Consider the following 25,480-nt stretch of genomic DNA (forward strand, 5'->3'; position numbering starts at 1 on the left):
GTGGTGGTCAGCATTTTTATGTCCACTGCTAGCTGTATTCCTGGATAATCAATGCCAGGCCATGTCCAGGCACCAACATTGAATATTCAGTTGTATGTTGCCCACTAAAACATATGCAGTTAAGTGCAATATGCAGCCCTTAACCACATACAGGGGTCCTTTTACAAAGGCGCACCAACGTTTTTAGTGCACGATTAGCACCTGTTAAACACTAGAGACACCCATAGAAATTTAAGGGCGTCTCTAACATTTAGCACATGCTTTTTTTTAGCGTGCACTAAAAATGCTAGCGTGCTTTTGTAAAAGAACCTCACAGGGCTGCTTTTTACGTGGCCCAATTTATGTGGTTATCTTATATAGTTAAGGGCTGAATATTGGCACTTAACCACATAAATGCCAACTCCATCCCTGAAATGCCCACAATAGCCAGTTTCGGCTCAGGTGTTATCCGCGAATATTCAGCAGCATTAACCAGTTAAGGGCTACTGAATATTTGCAATTAGCCATGGACAAGCAATTTATGACCAAGACTGAGCTTCTTATCTTTCCCCCTAAACCAACCTCTCCTCTTCCCCCGTTCTCTATTTCTGTGGATAACATTCTCATCCTTCCTGTCTCATCAGCTCGTAACCTTGGGGCCATCTTCGACTCCTCCCTCTCCTTCTCCGCACATAATCAGCAGACTGCTAAAACCTGTCGTTTCTCTCTCTATAATATCAGCAAAATTCGCCCTTTCCTTTCTGAGCACACTACCAGAGCCCTCATCCACACTCTTATCACCTCTCGCTTAGGCTATTGCAACTTGCTTCTCACAGGTCTCCCACTTAGCCATCTCTCTCCTCTTCAATCTGTTCAAAATTCTGCTGCACGACTAATATTCTGCCAGTGTCATTATGCTCATATTAGCCCTCTCCTCAAGTCACTGCTAACTCCAGACTCCGTTCCTTTTATCTTGCAGCACAATATGCCTGGAATAGACTTCCTGAGAGGGTATGTCAAACTCCATCTCTGGCCGTCTTCAAATCTAAGCTAAAAGCCCACCTTTTTGATGCTGCTTTTAACTCCTAACCCTTATTCACTTATTCAGAACCCATATCATCCTCACTTTAATTTTCCCTTATCTGTTGTTTGTCTGTCCTAATTAGATTGTAAGCTCTGTCGAGCAGGGACTGTCTCTTCATGTTCAAGTGTACAGCGCTGCGTACGTCTAGTAGCGCTATAGAAATGACAAGTAGTAGTAGTGATCTCCGGGTATCTGCTGTGATAGCTAGTGCTTCGGACTTATCATAATTTAACTTGAATCCCGAGTATGCCCCAAATTCCTTAAATATCTCTAAGAGGGACCTCAACGATTCCAAGGGTGTCGTAAGCATTACTAACAAGTCGTCAGCGAAAGCTGACACTTTGAATTCCTGTGTCCCAAACCGCACCCCATGAATAGCAGGGCATGAACAAATATCGCGGATCAAAGGGTCCATATACAATGAAAAAAGTAATGGCGATAATGGACAGCCCTGCCGAGTCCCTCGACGGATCTCAAAATCCTCGGAGTACATCCCATTTACCCACATCCTAGCATGGGGTGATGTGTATAATGCATTAACCGCCCGCACAAACCATCCCTGGAATTTTCAGCGTCAAAACTAATCATAATTGACGATTCGCAAGATGCTTCCAAGTGTTCCAGGGACATCAAAATACATCTTAAATTCCGTGCGACCGACCGCTCCTGAACAAACCCCGCCTGTGCTTCATGAATAATACCTGGTAGTACCCGTCTCAACCAGTTAGCAAGTATTTTTGTGAAGAGTTTTACTTCTTGGTTAAGAAGAAATATAGGTCTATATGATGACACCAAAGTGTGGTCCCTCAGTGACTTGGACAGTACTATAATCTGGGCCAAATTAAGATGTTCTGGCAACCGTCCATGCTCCACCCAAGCATTAAATGCCTTAGTCAACGTTGGAACTATGGAGTCCCCCAACATTTTATAAAACTCTGCTTTAAGTCCATCTGGGCCCGGGGCTTTACCCTACTTGCTGCAACCTATTACCCAGCTCACCTCATCACCGCTTATAGAGGCGTTCAAAAGCCCACACTTTTTGTTTTATACTGGGTAACACAATATTTTCTAAATAAAGATCCCCATGGAAACCACACTCTTCCCCCGAATCATACAGTTGCTGTAAAAAGGATTGAAAGACATCTCGTATCTCTCTATCGGTATGGAGTAATTGCCCTTTGTCATCCCTAATGGTCAAGATCTGTTTAGAAGAGTACTTAGGTGCTATGAGCCTTGCCAACATCTTGTCCCCTTTATTCCCATACTTATAAAGTTGGAATTTATAATACATCTGAGATTTAAACGCACGCTCATGCAACAAGGAGTTCAAAGATGTTTGAACTGCTATCATATCTTGTCTAACCCTAGGTGACATTACCTTTTACACATCCCTTCCACCTTCCAGACATGCAGTTCATGTGGTGGGCAATGCCTCCCCATGCCCCCCAAACTAGGTTTCAACCTAATTCAACCTCTCAAAATGACACACTGATTACGATTTATAACAAATTACTATTCTACCTATGAAAAGTTATTCCGTTATTATATATCCTCTGTGTACATCTATATGCTGCTCTAACCTCCTTGTTTCAGATGTCGTAAAAAAAAAAAAAAGAAGCACCGCCAGGACTTATGGGACCTGATACAAGAAACAAGCTACAGGCTAGGGAAGGTGAGAAGCGTCAGGGTGGGGGGGGGGGGGGGGGGGGGAAGAGTCCTTTGGTGGGAACTGTCCCCTTAAGTGGGAATTGCCCCATGGGGAATTGGTGGGTGGGAATTGTCCTGGTGGGAACTTGCCTGATACCCCTTCCTTGCACCAAGTAGAACTTGCAGCTCTCCAAGTGGTTCTGAGTTAAACTTTAGTTGGACTTACTGTCACATCTGTGGCCGTGACCACCCTCAGCCTTACCTTCTTTCTGGGGGTCAGCAGCTCTGCTGGCTTCTGTCTGTGTTTTTGTTAGTCTTATCTCTGTCCTGGTGTGCTGGCTGCTTCCAGCATGAACCTGATTGCTTCACTAGACCTCACCTGTGTGGGCTATGCCTCTCTAGGGAGCCAGCATCTAAGATGGCTGCCACCGGCTCTGTGCCAGCTTCCAAGATGGCTCCTGCTTGTCTTTCCTGTGGGCTCACTTCCTATGTGTGTCAAGCCTCTCTTTGGGGTCAGTGTACTTCCTGCTTCTGTCCTGCTGCTGGTGACTCATCAGTGAGAGCCTTCATAAGGAAGTGCTGTGCTTGCAGTCAGGGCCTTTTGCGTAAGTGTTATGCTCTTAGGCCAGGTCCCTTGCTCCTGCTAGCTTCTGTACGCCTTGTGTTCCTTGGTCTGTCTTCTGGGTCTTGCTAGTGGCTGTGCAGCAGCACACTGTCTGAGTTTAGTTCCTAGTCTGGTCTCCCTTGTGTATCTCAGACCCAGGGTGGGTCCTCTGGATCTTCAGTTCCTGCCTTATCCTGCAAGTCCTGCCGGCCACCTGCACTTCGGAGCTCAACTCCGGAGGAACGGTGGCTAAGTGCAGGTGAAGCTGTTCCTGCTTCGTCTGTTCTAGTTGCCTGCATTGTACTACTCCAGTCCAGAGTTCCAGTACTGCTCTTCGGGGTATCCAGTTCCAAGGTGGTCTTGCCTGCCGCTGCTGCTCCTCGGCAGTGGCCCAAGGGCTCACGAACTCCAGTCCTCCCTCAAGAACCTGACAGGATGCCAAGGTCCTCGAGAACGCGACCTTACCACTGCTGGCTGCTCTCCCCAAGCTCACAGTCTGCAGAACTTTTACCACACTTGAGAAAGGATGAGGACTGATGCTCTCTCCCTTGCTGTCCAGCAAACCTCTTTCCTTCTCCTTTTTTTTTTTTTTATAAAGGTTGCTGTGCTGGAAAAGGAGAGTTACATAGGAAACAGGGGAGAGGTGACGGGAGGGAAGTAAATTTGCAGGGACCAGAAACAGGGATTTGAAGACCGCCAGAAATGACTCTGCAGCCTCAAGCCACCCGCAAAGCTCAACTGGGGACTAGTTAACCAACTGGACCAGGAGCACAGCATTCAGAACCAGAGGCTGAAAAGTGTTTCCATCTACCTGCTGGAGATAGAAAATACTGAGAAGCTGGATTGGATGCCAAGAGAGATATGTCTCAGCTCAGTTTTCAGTTCTCTATCTCCTCCTGATTGATGGATACAGTTTCCACAGGCTCTGGAATAGTGGGAATTTATGTAATGGAAATGGGTCTCACTTACATGTTTCTTTCACTCTAGGCTCCCTGAAGTGTTGACATCCCTCACAATAACAGAGCCTGTAGATCTTGACATTGTCCTAAGCCTGTTCATGAACAAATACGGACCTCACTCTACAGTTCACAATGTTCATTTCTCTCAAGTCAAGCCAATCTCCAGATGGCAATGCCCTCAAACGGAGACATTTTTAGTCTCGATTTCTCAACTGTGTCCATCTGAAGGAGTGCTTCTGAACCTGGTCCTCGGGTTATCCACAAAGAGTTTACATGAGATAAATTTGCATACACTGCCTCCTCAGTTGCAAATCTCTCATGTACATTTATTGTGGATATCTTGAAAACCCGACTGGCTGGTTGTGCTCTGAGGACTGGGTTGAGAAAGCACTGATCTAAATATTTTAATACCACCACCTATCACCAGCACTGGAATTCCCTCACTCAGCTGAATTCAAATTAATAATTGTCGCGTCTCTCGCGCTTGACGCGCTCTCGAGGACCTTGGCATACCTTCAGGCTTCTTCCCCGGGAGCGCGGGGTTTGTGAGTCCTTTAGGCAAAATCACCTTCCAGGTAGAGAGGAGATAAGACTGGACCGGAACTCCGGACTGGAGTTCTACACCGGAACACTCGGAACTGGAACGCACCGGACGGGTGCGCACTGGAGTGGGGCCCACTGGACTGGACACACTGGAGTGGCCCCACTGGACTGAAACATACGGGAGTGGAACCCGCTGGACTGGAACACACTGGAACGGAAACCGCGGAACTGGAACACCCTGGACCTAGGCTTCACCTACACTTGACTGCCTTCCCCCTCGGGTTGAGCCCTCAGGTTCTGGCAGCCGGTAGGACTTACAGGAACAGCAGGAATGAGGGTCCAGGGGTGCCCCCTGGCACCTAGGCGAAGGCAAGGCAGACAAGCAGGGTTTGTCCGGGTTCTGGCAGTCGGCAGGATTCAACACTGTCTCTGGAGATGGCTAGCAGGACGGCTAGCCTAACACTAGGAACAAACACAGTCTTGGGATAGGGACTAGCAAGGGCGGCTAGTCTAACACTAGGAACAAACACAGTCTTGGAATAGTGACTAGCAAGGGCGGCCAGTCTAACCCTAGGAATAACCACAGTGAACTAGTAGAGCTATGCACAGGCTACAAGCCACCCGGTGCCTAAGCTGGCTAGTCTATCACTGGAAACAAACACAGAGAACTAGCAGAGCTATGCACAGGCTACAAGCCACCCGGTGCCTAAGCTGGCTAGTCTATCACTGGAAACAAACACAGAGAACTAGCAGAGCTATGCACAGGCTACAAGCCACCCGGTGCCTAAGCTGGCTAGTCTATCACTGGAAACAAACACAGAGAACTAGCAGAGCTATGCACAGGCTACAAGCCACATGGTGCCTAAGCTGGCTAGTCTATCACTGGAAACAAACACAGAGAACTAGCAGAGCTATGCACAGGCTACAAGCCAGACGGTGCCTAAGCTGGCTAGTCTATCACTGGAAACAAACACAGAGAACTAGCAGAGCTATGCACAGGCTACAAGCCAGACGGTGCCTAAGCTGGCTAGTCTATCACTGGAAACAAACACAGAGAACTAGCAGAGCTATGCACAGGCTACAAGCCAGACGGTGCCTAAGCTGGCTAGTCTATCACTGGAAACAAACACAGAGAACTAGCAGAGCTATGCACAGGCTACAAGCCAGACGGTGCCTAAGCTGGCTAGTCTATTACTGGAAACAAACACAGAGAACTAGCAGAGCTATGCACAGGCTACAAGCCAGACGGTGCCTAAGCTAACTAGTCATACACTGGAAACAAACACAGAGAACTAGCAGAGCTATGCACAGGCTACAAGCCAGACGGTGCCTAAGCTAACTAGTCATACACTGGAAACAAACACAGAGAACTAGTAGAGCTATGCACAGGCAATAAGCCAGACGGTGCCTAAGCTAACTAGTCATACACTGGAAACAAACACAGAGAACTAGTAGAGCTATGCACAGGCAACAAGCCAGACGGTGCCTAAGCTAACTAGTCATACACTGGAAACAAACACAGAGAACTAGGAGAGCTATGCACAGGCACCAAGCCAGACGGTGCCTAAGCTAGCTAGTCTGAACAAACATAGAACACTAGCAAAGCTATACACAGGCTACAAGCCACACGGTGCCTAAGCTAGCTAGTATACACAAACATAGAAACTCACTCAGAGCAAACACTGAAACTGTGTACAGAGCACTCTATACAGCAGGACCTTTAGATAAGATTAGATGAGATGCAAAGGCCAGGACTGTAATCTCCAAGTGATTAATAAAGCCCTCAACACCAGAGCTACAGCTGCAGCAATCACCTTGCAACCAAACAGAGGCTTGACACTCAGAGCAGGCATCCCATAGAAAGTAACAGCGGGAGCCATCTTGGATACTGGCAGAGACGAAGAGGCGGCAGCCATCTTGGAAGAGGCATAGCCCACACAGGTGAGGTTCAGTAGGGCAATCAGCACACAGAGCCAGAGAGAACCTAAGACAAACACAGACACAGAGACAAGCAGAAGCCAGCACAGACACTGACTCCCAGAAACAGGGTAAGTCTGAAGGTGGTCACGGCCACGGACGTGACAATAATAAAGAATATAAAACTGCATCATTTAATATAACACCTACAGCAATTTAGTGCAGAATTTTGATTTATTTTACTATAAATAAAACTATTATCCATTAACACTTCAATTCTGGAAAAAAAAAAACTTTACATGATATTTCTTTATTTAACTTAGCTCAGCTTGACCACATAAGCATTTGGTACAGATGACAGCCTTGCTAGGCAATGTATAGTACATTACATTTTTTCGGCTTAAATCTGTAAAAACTTTTAAAACAAAGGTTTTACAAAACAAATGTGAACCACAGAACAGTCATGGCAGTTGGTGCTCACATCCCTCTGTAAGATACACAAGTTGAAAGGAAAGGATCCATCCTAGGGCCAAAGCTGGAAGGTGGCTCATTAAATGGGGCAAATTCCTCACACACTAAAAGCATTTCCTGAGATGGCCTGCTATTCCTCTCAAAGATGGAGCCTAACAGCTGCAGTTCAGCTCCCAGCAGATCCAGCATTTTTCAGCCTTTGTATTCATCCCACTGTGGTTGGCTATAATCTTGCATTTTGTAAGCAATTCTGTGTTTTTGAAAGGAAACAAGAAAATGCTGCCCCACACGTGTGTGCCTGAGGGGGAGGTGGGAGAGATGATTTCCAGCAAGCACAAAACCCAATTGTTTTCATGAATGGTAATTTTACCAACAGAATGAACAAAGCAGCAGTTAAACCCACCTGTAGGCCCTATGTAATGTTGTCTTCATAGACATTAAATGGAAAGAAACCTGTAGTGAACAGGCTTCAGTGTCTTAGAAGAGAATGCTTTCTTACTTTAAGTCTACAGACAGTGCATTGCTAGTCAGGACTAAGGGATACACTGAATAAGGTGACAAAGAGAAAACAAAATAAAGACAAACTGAATGGGAAAGTGAGCAGAAGGAAGCTAAAACAAAGGGCAAGAGAGAGAAATATGGGATATGAAAAGTGATGGGGAAGGGGGGAGAGGTTAAGAAATCAGAACAAGACTGGCTCAAGGGGTTGTAAAGCACTGAGGAGCAGAGCATGCTCTCATCCCTGTGAAGCATGAAATAGTGAGGCAAGCTTTTGGAGCCCTTGCGCTTTGATGCCTTACCTGGCTCAAGCCTTACGCTGACTCTAAATCGGGAGCATGTGTAAGTAAACCACGTTTATTTTACAGTACACACAGGACTACTGCAAACATGGAAAATTCCAGCCTTCTTTCAAATGATAGCAGCATGTGCGCTCTCCAGCATGAGCAGAACTTATAGCTTATGCAATACTGTATTAGGTCAGACTCTACCAACATAGACTAATTTCCCCTTCTTTAATCCAGCACTATTTACAATTACTTATATGAGGTTCCCTAACAATATGACATTAGTAGAATCCTCTACCTTCCCACAAAGGCTAAGAGTCTCAGTGACCAATATATTGACCCATTCTGAACTAAGCAGAATGTACTAGACTTCTTTGCTGATATGTGGAGATTCCTGGCACATTAAAGAAGTTCCATAGGAGGACAGATCCTGAGGTGGCCTGAAATAGTCACATCAATGTTATATCATAGAGATGCCATAAAACGTTGTTGCTAGGCCAGTTGGCATTCCTAAACCCATCTTCATAGCTGGGCAATGGAAGGTTTCTTGCTACTGTGCTTGGTCCATGCAAGATACATGATATCTGCTGTGAAGATCTGTAGAATTCTAGGAGAGCTCATAGTGTTCCTCATTGTCTTCTGCCTGTCTAGTAGGAGGTGGAGGAGGAGCTCGGAGCTAAAAAGACACGGTGAGAGAGAAAATCAGTTTAGAAAAAGAACTGACAGAAGCAGGCCCACCCACTTTAAGCTCAGGCCCACCCAATAGCAACACACCTATGAAGTGGCTGGCAGGGATCCCCAAGCCCTACTAGCCAAAAACTCCCAACAACTGTCCCTCTTACATACCTTGTAAATAGCAGATCTTCGCCTGCAGTAAGCAGCAACTGATACATACTGTTTGCACCAGTCCCACAGCCTTCCCCTTAATATATTACCGCCTATGCCCCTCTCTACGCAGCCTAGCATCCTTCTGGCCACAGCACTTTCACCCCCTCCCTTTGCTTGTCTTGAACCTTCCACTCTGTTTTTGTTCTTTTTCTGTGCTAACTCCTTAGTTGCACAAATGTTATGTATTTTATTCCACTGGACAAAGGTACCTAGCAATGGCACCTGCACTGCTAAAACACTGCTAAATGCTTTTTTTGTACTCTCAAGGAACCAACACCTAAATTTAAGTTTAAAGTTTATTTTATGTTTGATATACTGTGAAATCAGAAAACATTTGAGGTGGTTTACAGAATGCAATTGAAAGAAAAACCAGATTATTTTAAACATGATAAACTAAAGAATAAACATAACAAAACCAAATAGGCTATAAAATACAATTATAACTATAAATTACAATACCAAATAAAACAATAATACGTTATCTTTACATAGATGGAAATGATACCAGGAAGAGTGTCTGTGTTGGTGTCGCAAAGGCCGTGGAGACAAAGGAAAATGTTCAGATCAGGCAAAGACATCATAATCACCCAGATGTGCATGGAACATCTGAAGACTTGGGACCTCTCTCATTCTACAGGACACTGCATCATATGATAGTTATTTCCCTTGGGGTTCAGGTGGTTGGGGAGGGGGAGGAGGGAGGGATGGGGAAACTGTATTTGGTTTGGGTATTTGTAGCTTCAAAATGTTTGACTGCCTAAAACTCGGGATTATACTGTATGAATATTTGGTTGTCAATAAAAATGATTTAAACAAAAAAGAAAAAAATCTTTGGATTTGGATAGTGTGATGAATGTAGCATCTGCTTTTCCTCACAGGCATGGCAAAATATTTCAGATACACAGTTCTTGGCAAGCACTTCCATTTAAACAACATCTCACAGTTAGTAAATTGCTGAAATCTTTTTAATTCATTGTATATTAGTCATTAAGAGGCTGCATAACGTTCCAGTCACTGGGAAATTCACAAGGCTTTCAAACCAGCAAGACTGCAAATTCTCATTAGCATGTACCAATGTCTGAGGGATACAGTCAGTATTAAGCGTGAAAACAGTTGTCCAGTTCCTATTTTTTTTACAATTTTATTCTTAGATCACTTTTCAGATATTTGGTTTTATTTTACTCCTAGGATTTCTGCACTTTTTAAGCATCCTTTCTCGAAAATAAAAGAAAACCTTATGGCCAAGTCCTATCTGGCCATTTACCTGTGCAATTCCTCTGGCTGTCATGTGGGGGCTGTGAGAGATACAGAGATGCCAATTTACCTAGTTCAAGGCTGGAGAGTTTTGGTCAGTCCTGGTTTTGAGCTTACATCCCAAAGAACTGTGAGATTTGTAGCGCTTGATTGTGCCCATTGAAATCCGTGTTGCAAGTCCCATAATGCACCTGGACTGTTCCAAAATCTCCAGCCTGGAATAACTTGGCATCTCTGGAGATGTAAGTATAAGCTATGCTTCTACGGCAGACAGCATCGCATAGGCGTAGAGTTTTACACTTGATGCAGGTGTATAGCCCTTATGCTGAGTGAAACTAACAGTGCCCGCATAAGGCAGCCTAGGAAATCACCCTGTTCCCTGACTTGTTTGCCAGTATTCAGTTATACTGAAGATATTACAGTATTTCTGTCAATACTTCAGTCTGCAGATAGAGTATCAAAACAGATTTCAGACTGTATAACTTTATTGAAATCTTGGATTATTTCTCATAGTTTAAAATTGAACACAGATATATACTCTGGAGGAAAGGAGAGATGGGGTGATATGATACAGACATTCAAGTATTTGAAAGGTATTAATATACAAACAAATCTTTTCCAGAGACAGGAAGGTGGTAGAACTACAAGACAAGAATTTAGATTTCAGGAGGGCGGACCAAAGAATAACATCAGAAGTACTTTTTCACGGAGAGTGTGGTAGATGCCTGGGATGCCATCCCGCAGGAGGTGATGGAGGTGAATATATAATGGAATTCAAAAATGCATGGGACAAACACATAGAAATCCTGAATGGAAGGCTTGAAACCAAAAAAGCTTAGTGGTAATTAGATTGCAACACCAGTAATAGAGAAGCAAAGCCAGCACTGGGCACACTTTTGTGGTCTGTGCCGTGATCGTGGCTGGACAGATTCAGACGGGCTGGAGTTGGGCTTTGGTGATAGCTTCAGTAGCAAAACAAAGCTAGTGCAGGGCAGACTTCTACAGGCTGTGCCCTGAAAATGTCAAGGACAAATCCAAGATCAAGTATGCAAATGTAGGATCACATCATACCTTATGCTATGAGTTTATCTTGTTGGGCAGACTGGATGGACTACATAGGTCTTTATCTGCCGTCATCTACTACGTTACTATGTTACAGACAAAACTACCATTTTTAATGATTGGGCAGACTACAGATATATGGAATGATAACATATTGAAGCTTAGTAATCCATATTTTAAATTCAAATCTAATTTGAAGATCTTAGGAGTATTAATATCAAATACACTCTTGCTTGAACCTCAAATAAATCTGTCAGAAAACTTTCCATCTAATGAAAAAACTGTGGAAAATTAGAAATATATTGCAGCCTACTGCTTTCAAGTTAGTAGTTTAAAGTTTAATACTGGGTGGGGGAGGAGGGAAATGGGACTTGATATACTGCCTTTCTGTGATTTTTGCAACTACATTCAAAGCAGTTTACATAGTATATACAGACACTTATTTGTACCCGGGGCAATGGAGGGTTAAGTGACTTGCCCATAGTCACAAGGAGCTGCAGTGGAAATTGAACCCAGTTCTTCAGGATCAAAGTCTGCTACACTAACCACTAGGCTACTCCTCCACTAGCAACATTCCATGTAGAATATCAAATAGGGAAGGGAAATGGGACTTGATATACTGCCTTTCTTTGGTTTTTGCAACTGCATTCAAAGTGGTTTACGTGGAGGGGCATAATCGAAAGGAACGCCCACGTTTTCCTGAGGACATCCTCGCAAAACATCCCGGCGAAGGGGCGGGGAAACCCGTATTATCAAAACAAGATGGGCGTCCAACTTTCGTTTCGATAATATGGTCGGGGACGCACAAATCTGGAAATTTAGGTCATCCTTAGAGATGGTCATCCCTAGACTTGGTCATTTCTGATTTTCGGCGATAATGGAAACCAAGGATGCCCATCTCAGAAACGACCAAATCCAAGACCTTTGGTCATGGGAGGAGCTAGCATTCGTAGTGCACTGATCCCCCTGACATGCCAGGACACCAACCGGGCACCCTAGGGGGCACTGCAGTGGACTTCAGAAATTGATCCCAGGTACATAGCTCCCTTACCTTGTGTGCTGAGCCCCCCCCAACCCCCCCCCCCAAAAACCCACTACCCACAACTGTACACCACTACCATAGCCCTTACAGATGAAGGTGGGGACCTAGATGTGGGTACAGTGGGTTTGTTGTGGGTTTTGGAGGGCTCACATTTACCACCACGTGTAACAGATGGGGGGGGGGGGGGAAATGGGCCTGGGTCTGCCTGCCTGAAGTGCACTGCACCCACTAAAACTGCTCCAGGGACCTGCATACTGCTGCAATGGGCCTGAGTATGACATTTGAGGCTGGTATAGAGGCTGGCACAAAATAATTTTAAAGATGTTTTTTGAGGATGGGAGGGGGTTAGTGACCACTAGGGGAGTAAGGGGAGGTCATCCCCGATTCCCTCCGGTGGTCATCTAGTCAGTTCCGGCACCTTTTTCTGCCTTGGTCATAAGAAAAACAAGACCAGGTAAAGTCATCCAAGTGCTCGTCAGGGACGCCCTTTTTTCCCATTATGGGTCGAGGACGCCCATTTGTTAGGCACGCCCAAGTCCTGCCTTCATCACGCCTCTGACACACCCCGGCAACTTTGGTTGTCCCCGTGTCGGAAAGCAGCTGGGGACGCCCAAAATCGGCTTTCGGTTATGCCGATTTGGGCGAACATGTGAGAAGGACACCCATCTTCCAATTTGTGTCGAAAGATGGGTGTCCTTCTCTTTCGAAAATAAGCCTGACAGTACATACAGGTACTGGTACTTATTTGTACCTGGTGCAATGGAGGGTTAAGTGACTTGCCTAGAGTCACAAGGAGCTGCAGTGGGAATTGAACTGAATGAAATTGGCACGCGTCCATTTTGGGTCTGAGACCTTACCGCCACCCATCCGCTTAGCGGTAAGGTGTCGCGCGTTAACTGGGCAGTAATAGTCAACGTACATAAAATGCCGATTACTACCCATGCGCTGGAAAATAAAATATATTTGCCAGCACATGTAGTGGACGCGCATAAAAAATGAAATTACCGTCTGGGCCACGCAGTAGCTGGGCAGTAGTTCAAAATTGACGCGTGTTGGACATGTGTAGATGCCTACGCAGCTTAGTAAAAGGGCCCCTATAAGAATAATGGTAAAGTAAAGTAAAGCAGTGTGCCACTGGAAAACTACTGAAGAAAACACTGATGTTAATTCCTGTTGTATCAGTGCTTCTCCAGGCAGTCCTCCTGGAGTTGAACTGTCCCAGCTTGCTAGTATAGTTGCATGTATGCCTAATTTTGTTCATTCATGTTTTGATGTATCAGCACAATGCCTAAACGTCTGATCAGAATCAATATTGCGGTGGCTTGATTTAAACTGAGTGGAGTGTGTGCATGAAGCCTTTAAATAGTCTTTAAACATAGCGAATGCTACATACCTGTAGAAGGTATTCTCCGAGGACAGCAGGCTGATTGTTCTCACTGATGGGTGACGTCCACGGCAGCCCCTCCAATCGGAAACTTCACTAGCAAAGTCCTTTGCTAGCCCTCGCGCGCACCGCGCATGCGCGGCCGTCTTCCCGCCCGAAACCGGCTCGAGCCGGCCAGTCCAGTATGTAGCAAGACAATACACTTCAAGGGAAGACACAACTCCAACGGGGAGGCGGGCGGGTTTGTGAGAACAATCAGCCTGCTGTCCTCGGAGAATACCTTCTACAGGTATGTAGCATTCGCTTTCTCCGAGGACAAGCAGGCTGCTTGTTCTCACTGATGGGGTATCCCTAGCCCCCAGGCTCACTCAAAACAACAACATTGGTCAATTGGGCCTCGCAACGGCGAGGACATAACTGAGATTGACCTAAAAAATTTACCAACTAACTGAGAGTGTAGCCTGGAACAGAACAAACAGGGCCCTCGGGGGGTGGGGTTGGATCCTAAAGCCCAAACAGGTTCTGAAGAACTGACTGCCCGAACCGACTGTCACGTCGGGTATCCTGCTGCAGGCAGTAATGAGATGTGAATGTGTGGACAGATGACCACGTCGCAGCTTTGCAAATTTCTTCAATGGAGGCTGACTTCAAGTGGGCTACCGACGCAGCCATGGCTCTAACATTATGAGCCGTGACATGACCCTCAAGAGCCAGCCCCGCCTGGGCGTAAGTGAAGGAAATGCAATCTGCTAGCCAATTGGATATGGTGCGTTTCCCTACAGCCACTCCCCTCCTATTGGGGTCAAAAGAAACAAACAATTGGGCGGACTGTCTGGTGGGCTGTGTCCGCTCCAGGTAGAAGGCCAATGCTCTCTTGCAGTCCAATGTGTGCAGCTGACGTTCAGCAGGGCAGGAATGAGGACGGGGAAAGAATGTTGGCAAGACAATTGACTGGTTCAGATGGAACTCCGACACGACCTTTGGCAGAAACTTAGGGTGAGTGCGGAGGACTACTCTGTTGTGAAGAAATTTGGTGTAAGGGGCCTGGGCTACCAGGGCCTGAAGCTCACTGACTCTACGAGCTGAAGTAACTGCCACCAAGAAAATGACCTTCCAGGTCAAGTACTTCAGATGGCAGGAATTCAGTGGCTCAAAAGGAGGTTTCATCAGCTGGGTGAGAACGACATTGAGATCCCATGACACTGTAGGAGGCTTGACAGGGGGCTTTGACAAAAGCAAACCTCTCATGAAGCGAACAACTAAAGGCTGTCCTGAGATCGGCTTACCTTCCACTTGGTAATGGTATGCACTGATTGCACTAAGTTGAACCCTTACGGAGTTGGTCTTCAGACCAGACTCAGACAAGTGCAGAAGGTATTCAAGCAGGGTCTGTGTAGGACAAGAGCGAGGATCTAGGGCCTTACTGTCACACCAGACGGCAAACCTCCTCCAATGAAAGAAGTAACTTCTCTTAGTGGAGTCTTTCCTGGAAGCAAGCAAGATGCGGGAGACACCCTCTGGCAGACCCAAAGAGGCAAAGTCTACGCCCTCAACATCCAGGCCGTGAGAGCCAGGGACTGGAGGTTGGGATGCAGAAGAGCCCCGTCGTCCTGCGTGATGAGGGTCGGAAAACACTCCAATCTCCACGGTTCTTCGGAGGATAACTCCAGAAGAAGAGGGAACCAGATCTGACGCGGCCAAAAGGGAGCAATCAGAATCATGGTGCCTCGGTCTTGCTTGAGTTTCAACAAAGTCTTCCCCACCAGAGGTATGGGAGGATAAGCATACAGCAGACCTTCCCCCCAATCCAGGAGGAAGGCATCCGACGCCAGTCTGCCGTGGGCCTGAAGCCTGGAACAGAACTGAGGGACCTTGTGGTTCACTTGAGATGCGAAGAGATCCACCAGGGGGGTGCCCCACGCCTGAAAGATCTGTCGCACCACACGGGAATTGAGCGACCACTCGTGAGGTTGCATAATCCTGCTCAACCTGTCGGCCAGACTGTTGTTTACGCCTGCCAGATATGTGGCTTGGAGCACCATGCCCTGACGGCGAGCCCAGAGCCACATGCTGACGGCTTCCTGACACAGGGGGCGAGATCCGGTGCCCCCCTGCTTGTTGACATAGTACATGGCAACCTGATTGTCTGTCTGAATTTGGATAATTTGGTGGGACAGCTGATCTCTGAAAGCCTTCAGAGCGTTCCAGATCGCTCGCAACTCCAGAAGATTGATCTGTAGATCGCGTTCTTGGAGGGACCAACTTCCTTGGGTGTGAAGCCCATCGACATGAGCTCCCCATCCCAGGAGAGACGCATCCGTGGTCAGCACTTTTTGTGGCTGAGGAATTTGGAAGGGACGTCCCAGAGTCAAATTGGAGCAAATCGTCCACCAAAACAGGGATTCGAGAAAACTCGTGGACAGGTGGATCACGTCCTCTAGACCCCCAGCGGCCTGATACCACTGGGAGGCTAGGGTCCATTGAGCAGATCTCATGTGAAGGCGGGCCATGGGAGTCACATGAACTGTGGAGGCCATGTGGCCCAGCAATCTCAACATCTGCCGAGCTGTGACCTGCTGGGACGCTCGCACCCGCGAGGCGAGGGACAACAAGTTGTTGGCTCTCGTCTCTGGGAGATAGGCGCGAGCCGTCCGAGAATCCAGCAGGGCTCCGATGAATTCGAGTTTCTGCACTGGGAGAAGATGGGACTTTGGGTAATTTATCACAAACCCCAGTAGCTCCAGGAGGCGAATAGTCATCTGCATGGACTGCAGGGCTCCTGCCTCGGATGTGTTCTTCACCAGCCAATCGTCGAGATATGGGAACACGTGCACCCCCAGCCTGCGAAGCGCCGCTGCTACCACAGCTAGGCACTTTGTGAACACCCTGGGCGCAGAGGCGAGCCCAAAGGGTAGCACACAGTACTGGAAGTGGCGTGTGCCCAGCTGAAATCGCAGATACTGTCTGTGAGCTGGCAGTATCGGGATGTGTGTATAGGCATCCTTCAAGTCCAGAGAGCATAGCCAATCGTTTTGCTGAATCATGGGGAGAAGGGTGCCCAGGGAAAGCATCCTGAACTTTTCTTTTACGAGATATTTGTTCAGGGCCCTTAGGTCTAGGATGGGACGCATCCCCCCTGTTTTCTTTTCCACAAGGAAGTACCTGGAATAGAATCCCAGCCCTTCTTGCCCGGATGGCACGGGCTCGACCGCATTGGCGCTGAGAAGGGCGGAGAGTTCCTCTGCAAGTACCTGCTTGTGCTGCAAGCTGTAAGACTGAGCTCCCGGTGGACAATTTGGAGGTTTTGAGGCCAAATTGAGGGTGTATCCTTGCCGGACTATTTGGAGAACCCACTGGTCGGAGGTTATGAGAGGCCACCTTTGGTGAAAAGCTTTCAACCTCCCTCCGACTGGCAGGTCGCCCGGCACTGACACTTGGATGTCGGCTATGCTCTGCTGGAGCCAGTCAAAAGCTCGCCCCTTGCTTTTGCTGGGGAGCCGCGGGGCCTTGCTGAGTCGCACGCTGCTGACGAGAGCGAGCGCGCTGGGGCTTAGCCTGGGCCGCAGGCTGTCGGGAAGGAGGATTGTACCTACGCTTGCCAGAAGTATAGGGAACAGTCTTCCTTCCCCCGAAAAATCGTCTACCTGTAGAGGTAGAAGCTGAAGGCTGCCGGCGGGCGAATTTGTCGAATGCGGTGTCCCGCTGGTGGAGAGACTCTACCACCTGTTCGACTTTTTCGCCAAAAATGTTGTCCGCCCGGCAAGGCGAGTCCGCAATCCGCTGCTGGAGTCTATTCTCCAGGTCGGCGGCACGCAGCCATGAGAGCCTGCGCATCACCACACCTTGAGCAGCGGCCCTGGACGCAACATCAAAAGTGTCATAAACTCCTCTGGCCAGGAATTTTCTGCACGCCTTCAGCTGCCTGACCACCTCCTGAAAAGGCTTGGCTTGCTCAGGGGGAAGAGCATCAACCAAGCCCGCCAACTGCCGCACATTATTCCGCATGTGTATGCTCGTGTAGAGCTGGTAAGACTGAATTTTGGCCACGAGCATAGAGGAATGGTAGGCCTTCCTCCCAAAGGAGTCTAAGGTTCTAGAGTCTTTGCCCGGGGGCGCCGAAGCATGCTCTCTAGAACTCTTAGCCTTCTTTAGGGCCAGATCCACAACTCCAGAGTCGTGAGGCAACTGGGTGCGCATCAGCTCTGGGTCCCCATGGATCCGGTACTGGGACTCGATCTTCTTGGGGATGTGGGGATTAGTTAGAGGTTTCGTCCAGTTCGCAAGCAATGTCTTTTTTAGGACATGATGCAAGGGAACAGTGGACGCTTCCTTAGGTGGAGAAGGATAGTCCAGGAGCTCAAACATTTCAGCCCTGGGCTCGTCCTCCACAACCACCGGGAAGGGGATGGCCGTAGACATCTCCCGGACAAAGGAAGCAAAAGACAGACTCTCGGGAGGAGAAAGCTGTCTCTCAGGAGAGGGAGTGGGATCAGAAGGAAGACCCTCAGACTCCTCGTCAGAGAAATATCTGGGATCCTCTTCTTCTTCCCACGAGGCCTCACCCTCGGTGTCAGACACAAGTTCACGGACCTGCGTCTGCAACCGGGCCCGGCTCGACTCCGTGGAGCCACGTCCACGATGGAGGCGTCGAGAGGTAGACTCCCTCGCCCGCATCGGCGAAGCTCCCTCCGCCGACGTAGTCGGGGAGCCCTCCTGGGAGGTGGCCGCAGTCGGCACCGCACGCGGTACCAACGTCGGGGACCTCACCCCGGGCGATGGGCCAGCCAGCGCCACGCTCGACGGTACCGGAGGCGCAAGCACCGCCGGTACCGGAGGGGTAGGGCGCAACAGCTCCCCCAGAATCTCTGGGAGAACGGCCCGGAGGCTCTCGTTCAGAGCGGCTGCAGAGAAAGGCATGGAGGTCGATGCAGGCGTCGACGTCAGTACCTGTTCCGGGCGTGGAGGCTGTTCCGGGCTGTCCAGAGCGGAGCGCATCGACACCTCCTGAACAGAGAGGGTGAGCGGTCCTCTCGGTGCCGATGCCTGCTGGGTGCCGACTCCCTCGGCGACCCAGAGCTCTCGGTGCCGACGCGGGGAGGGGACCGGTGTCGATGCTTCTTCGATTTCTTCCGAAGCATGTCACCGGAGCTCCCCGGCACCGACGAGGAGGACGTCGAATCCACCCGTCGCTTCCTCGGGGCCGAGACCGAAGAGGGTCGATCTCGGGGGGGCTGTACCGCAGGAGCCCTCAGGGTAGGAGGAGACCCACCCGAGGGCTCACCGCCACCAGCAGGGGAATGGACAGCCCTCACCTGCACTCCACCCGATGCACCACCGTCCGACGACATCAGCAGACGAGGTCCTGGTACCACCGACGTCGATGCAGCTATCCGATGTCTCGGCGCCGATGCAGAGGCCCGATGCCTCGATGCACTCGATGCCGGGGCGGCCGAGGAAGATGGTCTGGACGCTGACGACGTCGATGCACTCGAAGATCCCGGTGCCGATGCCGACGAAGAGCCCGAGAACAACACGTTCCACTGAGCTAGTCTCGCTACCTGAGTCCGCCTTTGAAGCAGGGAACACAGACTGCAGTTCTGAGGGCGGTGCTCGGCCCCCAGACACTGAAGACACGACGAGTGTCGATCAGTGAGCGAGATAACCCGGGCGCACTGGGTGCACTTCTTGAAGCCGCTGGAAGGCTTCGATGTCATGGGCGGAAAAATCACGCCGGCGAAATCAAAAGCCGAAATGGCGAAAATTGAAGCACCAAAATTTAGAGGGAGAAAAATCTCGACCGAGGCCGAAAAGAGGCCTACCCCGACGACGAAAGAAAACTTACCGGGGCAAAAAGCTGGAAGTACGGGGAGGATTGACACGAAACCCGGTGGAGGGTTTCCGGAGCACTTCCTGACTTTAGAAAAGCTTTTCCGAAGAAAAAAACACGCTCAAAAAACAATTTGGACGCGCGAGGTCAACTTTCCGGGGCCCGACACGGCGAAATACGACTGTACCGAGTGCGGACAAAAGAAGACTGGCCGGCTCGAGCCGGTTTCGGGCGGGAAGACGGCCGCGCATGCGCGGTGCGCGCGGGCGCGCGAGGGCTAGCAAAGGACTTTGCTAGTGAAGTTTCCGATTGGAGGGGCTGCCGTGGACGTCACCCATCAGTGAGAACAAGCAGCCTGCTTGTCCTCGGAGAATTATATTTCTCCTAAGAATTTGTTATAGCTGAACAAAAATTAGGAAGCAATAATAATTCAGTTAGCAGCTAAAATGAACTGACAAGTTTTCAGAAAACTACTGAGGAGTAGGCTCAGTGCTCAGTGGCAGTGCTGTGCAGTACTATGCAGAAAGCCCCTGCTTCAATCCTTAAGCCTGCTGGGACGCTGCAGAAGGAGGGGACACAGTTCCCATTAGGAGGAAGTGACAGTCAGAGATGTGAATGGAAGGTTTTGTTCATTTCACTTTCCAACTTCTCCTCAATTTTCAGATTTTTTTTCACTTCATTTCAGATGTTCATATTAATAAATTTTTGACGTATGCTAAAACCTTTTTATGAGTGTTAATTTTTAAGTTAACATGTAAAGTCAATGCATGTGAAATTTGATTTTGCATGGACTCAATATTTTAAAGGTGTGCTAACAAACCAAGGGGTCCTTTTACTAAGCCGCGTAAGCGTCTACACGTGCCCAACATGCGCCAAAATGGAGTTACCGCCCGACTACCACGTGGCTTTTGTGATAATTTCATTTTTGGACGTGCATCTGAAAAATATTTTTTATTTTTGGGCGCGCATAACAGACACGCGCCAAATGGCATTTGGCATGCATAGGTCATTAACACCCAGCTACCGCACAAGTCTTTACCACTAGGTCAATGGCTGACAGTAAGCTCTCAGACCCAAAATGGACACGCGGCAATTTTCATTTTGACGCATGTCCATTTTTGACAACAATAATAGAAGGCCTTTTTTTACAGGCATGCTAAAAAATGGATCGGCGCACGCCTGAAACCCGCGCTTACACTACCGCAAACCATTTTGCAGCGTGCCTTTGTAAAAGGACCCCCAAATGCATGCTAATGAGTTTACATCCCTAATGGTCATCACTCACGGCTACACCTAGTGGACAGATTCTGGGACCAGGTATGCAGGATTCTCACAGAGAACCCTGGTATATAGCTCTTACCCAAGGACTGTCAGTGCAATGGTCACACGCATGCTTAACATTAAAATAATTGGGAGTTCTACACTCAGCACAAATAACCTCTTTCTGGACAGTCTCATGGGTACAGTAGATGCTTCAGTACTGACTATACTGAAGCATCTACTGCACTCACAGATCTAGCACTTATTAAACAGCCATGCTAGGTAAAGGGGGGGGGGGGGGGTGTTGAAGGCTTATGGAGGTACACAATAATGAAGCAAAACAGAAAAGTGACAAAAAAGAAGAAAATATTAATATATAATACTATACCCACAAAGTACAAGGAAAATAAATGTCACTCAAGTCCATGTTAATTGGATCCAAGATTTAAAGAAAGGGAAAAAAATAAACAAATAAAATAATGGCAATTAGGCACCTGAAATGACAAGGGCTACCAGTAATAGTAACAAAGAGCTAACATTTATTCTCCTAAAACTTGTTTAGTTACCAACAAGGCAGAACGATGTGAGGGTTCAAAGAACAGGGAGAAGATGTTTATGGGTTTTAAGATTCAATTATTTCCTGATATTTCAAGAGATACCCAATGCTAAAACCAGGTGTTCTTCAAATTGTGGCTATCCTTTTCTTCAGACATCCTTGTAAATGTATCATTAGATATGCCACGACTATTTTTAAGCACCAAGAACATGCCAAGTTGGAGCCTGTCTATATCGAAAAGTAGGCACCCAGTTTTCCTACTAACACAGCAGGTGAAATCTGCACTTCTATTTTAGGGGTGAACACTTACACCAAATATAGAGCTAAAGTGAATGCTAGTGCCTAGATTGTGAACAAACACGTGTATGTTGTAGTATATAATAATGTGTGACCTGCCCACCATCTGCTCAAAAATACACACCACAGCATCTTGACGTGTACCTACAGAATAGCACGTAGCCGGAAACTGCTCATTTACATGCAGATGTATTCTATACAATTTCAAATCTTCTCCGCCACAAGGCTGAAGAAAAGAGCTGAATCATCGGAAAGGCACCTCTTTTCTTCAGCCTCATGGTCGCTTTACTCATACTACCCCTCTCCGTTTTCACATCCTGTTCAAACTTCTTCTACTAACCTATAAATGTACTCACTCTGCTGCTCCCCAGTATCTCTCCACACTCGTCCTTCCCTACACCCCTTCCCGTGCACTCCACTCCATGGATAAATCCTTCTTATCTGTTTCCTTCTCCACTACTGCCAACTCCAGACTTCGCGCCTTCTGTCTCGCGGCACCCTACGCCTGGAATAAACTTCCTGAGCCCCTATGTCTTGCCCCATCCTTGGCCACCTTTAAATCTAGACTGAAAGCCCACCTCTTTAACATTGCTTTTGACTCGTAACCACTTGTAACCACTCGCCTCCACCTACCCTCCTCTCCTCCTTCCTATACACATTAATTGATTTGATTTGCTTACTTTATTGTTTGTCTATTAGATTATAAGCTCTTTGAGCAGGGACCGTCTTTTTTCTATGTTTGTGCAGCGCTGCCTTGTAGCGTTATAGAAATGCTAAATAGTAGTAGTAGTACTAAGATTTGACAGCATTCCATAAGATTTTGTGACCCCTGAATCAGGCAACCTTCGCTGAAATATGGCTCTTGTTTTGAACTGTGAGACTTCTTTTTGACTTCTTGTGGATTTTCATTATCCTATTCTACTTATCTTCTTTGTGGAGAAATGGACAACATCTGTTCAGAACACTAGTTTTGCTTTTGTATAGGATAGTTTGCCTCATATGAAATTAGAAGCTTTAGAGAATGCTTCTTGGAATAAAAATATTAGGCTACTTAATTTTCTCAAAATAAGACTGTTATCACCAAGATGCCGTGAAGTTGGGGCCTATGGAGAAAACTGAAGTGTCCCAGTTATATTATTTGCCATCTGGAGAGAAACATCAGGTTGAAGAAGGTGGAATGGATACTCTTTCAGCAGATAACTTGGATTTAACAGATTTTGTGGAGTCATATCGAGATCTACTAGATGAACACTTGTAGTTGTTCTGAGATCAGAATGGGACAAATCATTACTATTTAAGAATTATTTCAAGTTTATAGAGATTTTCTTTTGTGGTCAAAGGGTGACTGTTTCCAGATGTGGCCACACAGGCAAGATGGAAACTGTTCTTACAGCTTAAGCCGAGACTGTTGGCTATAGGGGTGACTTTTTTTTGCATTTCCCCATGTAGATGCCTCGTTAAACATCAGGATATAAGTTATAATTTTTTTTTACTCAAATCATTTAGAATCTTTTCTTCAGGATAACAGTTCTTTTCAGATTTCTTTTCTGGATCCATCTTGTGGAATTGAGGAGATTGATATATTACAGCAACACTTGATACGAGGTATACAATTTCCTATAAGTTAATTGTTTCCTTTTATTTTTTTCTTTCTTCTCCATAATTAAAATGGACTACAGGAAGCAATTTCTGTTGATTATGTTATAATGAATCATGATGTATTTTTTTTCTGTAGAAACTGTATCCTTTTCCTATACTTTCTATTATTGTATTGAATAATTTTGAAAGCGCAATTTAAAAAAAAAAAGAAAAAACAGAAAATCTAGAGTTAGTTTGGCCCGTTGCTGGAAAGAGCTTACCAGCCATATACCAACGCGGGCTGAATATTGACAAACAAAAAAAAGATGCTCATATGTTTTGGGAAATCTATTTTGAGGCCCGATTTAGAGTAATGTGTGCAGTTCTGGAGACTGCTCCTATGGAAAGATATAAACAGGATGGAGTCGGTCCAGAGGGCGGCTACAAAATTGGTAAGCGGTCTTGAACACAAAAAATATAGGGACAGGTTTATGAACTTCAACATGTATATGATGGAAGAGAGGAGGGAGACAGAAGATATGATAGAGACGTTTAAATATCTCAAGGGCATTAATGTACAGGAAGTGAGCCTTTTTCAACAGAAGGAAAACTCTAGAACGAGGGGGCATATGATGAAGTTAAGAGGGAACAGGCTTAGGAGTAATCTAAGAAAGTATTATTTCACAAAAAGGGTGGTGGAAGCAGTGGTGTAGTCAAGGGTGGGCCTGGGTGAGCCCAGGCCCACCCACTTTGAGCTCAGGCCCACCCAGTAGCAGCACACCTATGAAGTGGCTGGCAGGGATCCCCAATCCCTACTAGCCAAAAACTCCCAACAGCTGTCCCTCCTGCATACCTTGTAAATAGCAGATCTTCGTCTGCAGCGAGCAGCAACTGATACATACTGTTCACATTGATTCCACAGCCTTCTCTCTGATATATTTCCACCTATGCGGAAACAGGAAGTTGCATCAGAGGGAAGGCTGTGAGGCCAACATGAGAAGTGCGTATTAGTTGCTGCTCACTGCCAGTGAAAATCTGCTACTTAAAAGGTATGCGGGGAAGGGGGGATATTTGAGAGACCATATAGCATGCAGGCAAGATAGGGAGAAACCAAATCACTTCTGGGACAGGACGGAGTTCTTCTGCCCACTCATGTTGGGCCCAGGCCCACCCAAACTTGGGTGTCTGGCTATGCCCCTGGGTGGAAGCATGGAATGGCCTCCTGGTGGAGGTTGTGGAGTCGAGGACTGTGTCAGAATTTAAGAAGGCATGGGATAAGCATGTGGGATTGCTTAGGAAAAGGAAGAGTTAGGGGTTACAGAGGATGGGCAGAATGGATGGGCCATTTGGTCTTTATCTGCCGTCATGTTTCTATGTTTCTAGCACTGATAAATGCTACAAAATTTAAAAAAAAAAAGAAGAACTTGGGCATTTATAACTGCTGAGTAAGATCTTAGTGTTTGGTATGTACTGAGAACAGGTGACCAGAAAGTGCAGTTAGTACAGGCCTTGTCAACTGCTTGAAGGGGAAACAAGATAAGCGGTAAATGATGAATTTACTAGGTTCTAAATCAGCTTCTATGAAAACTACCTTTGTCTTTCTCTTAGGGCCACCTGACTAATTCAGAGGGAAACAGGTAGTCAGTCCTGGTTTTTGAAGCTTCTTATTGTTTAGGTTTCTTACTGAGAATTCAGAATGATTTGAAAAATAGGCATTGAAAAACTAGGGTCAGCTCAGCTGCATTTATGAACTACAGCAAGGTGCTCAACCTATAGTATGGAGCTCTGAGTGATGGTCTGGTTTGAGTGTCTCTGAGATTCAAAATTTGGAGACTGGCTCAGAAGAACTCATGACATATTTTGGGACTCACTATCCAGCTTATAATCGAAAGACAAAAACGCCTATATTGCAACCTAAATCGGGAGATAGGCGTTTATCTCCCAAAAACGAATAACGCGGTATAATCGAAAGCCGAACTTGGACGTTTTCAACTGCACTCCATCGCGGAAGCGTACAAAGTTGACGGAGGCGTGGTGAAGGCGGGACTGGGGCGTGGTTATCACCCGAACAGAGATGGGCGCCTTTCGCCGATAATGGAAAAAAAGTATGCGTTTGTAGCTAGAATTTAGGGCACTTTTCCTGGACCCTGTTTTTTCACGAATAAGGCCCCAAAAAGTGCCCTAAATGACCAGATTACCACCAGATGGAATCGGGGATGACCTCCCCTGACTCCCCCAGTGGTCACTAACCCCCTCCCACCACAAAAAATGATGTTTCACAACTTTTTATTTTCACCCTCAAATGTCATGCCCACCTCCCTGGCAGCAGTATGCAGGTCCCTG

The 25,480-nt window shown here is 47.1% G+C and overlaps 1 protein-coding gene across 1 annotated transcript in view; it reads right to left on the bottom strand.

Moving 5' to 3' along the window:
- Nucleotides 1–6,948: 6,948 nt before the first annotated feature.
- The window catches only part of FCHSD1 (FCH and double SH3 domains 1), a 151,580-nt gene continuing 133,048 nt past the window's right edge, over nucleotides 6,949–25,480 (bottom strand). Inside the window, exon 20 of the mRNA XM_030213572.1 lies at nucleotides 6,949–8,665. Within this exon, the coding sequence (XP_030069432.1) occupies nucleotides 8,597–8,665 (69 nt within the window). The 3' untranslated portion in view covers nucleotides 6,949–8,596. The remainder of the gene's footprint in view (nucleotides 8,666–25,480) is intronic.

This window comes from Microcaecilia unicolor, chromosome 8, assembly GCF_901765095.1.
Source record: "Microcaecilia unicolor chromosome 8, aMicUni1.1, whole genome shotgun sequence".
NCBI lineage: Eukaryota > Metazoa > Chordata > Amphibia > Gymnophiona > Siphonopidae > Microcaecilia > Microcaecilia unicolor.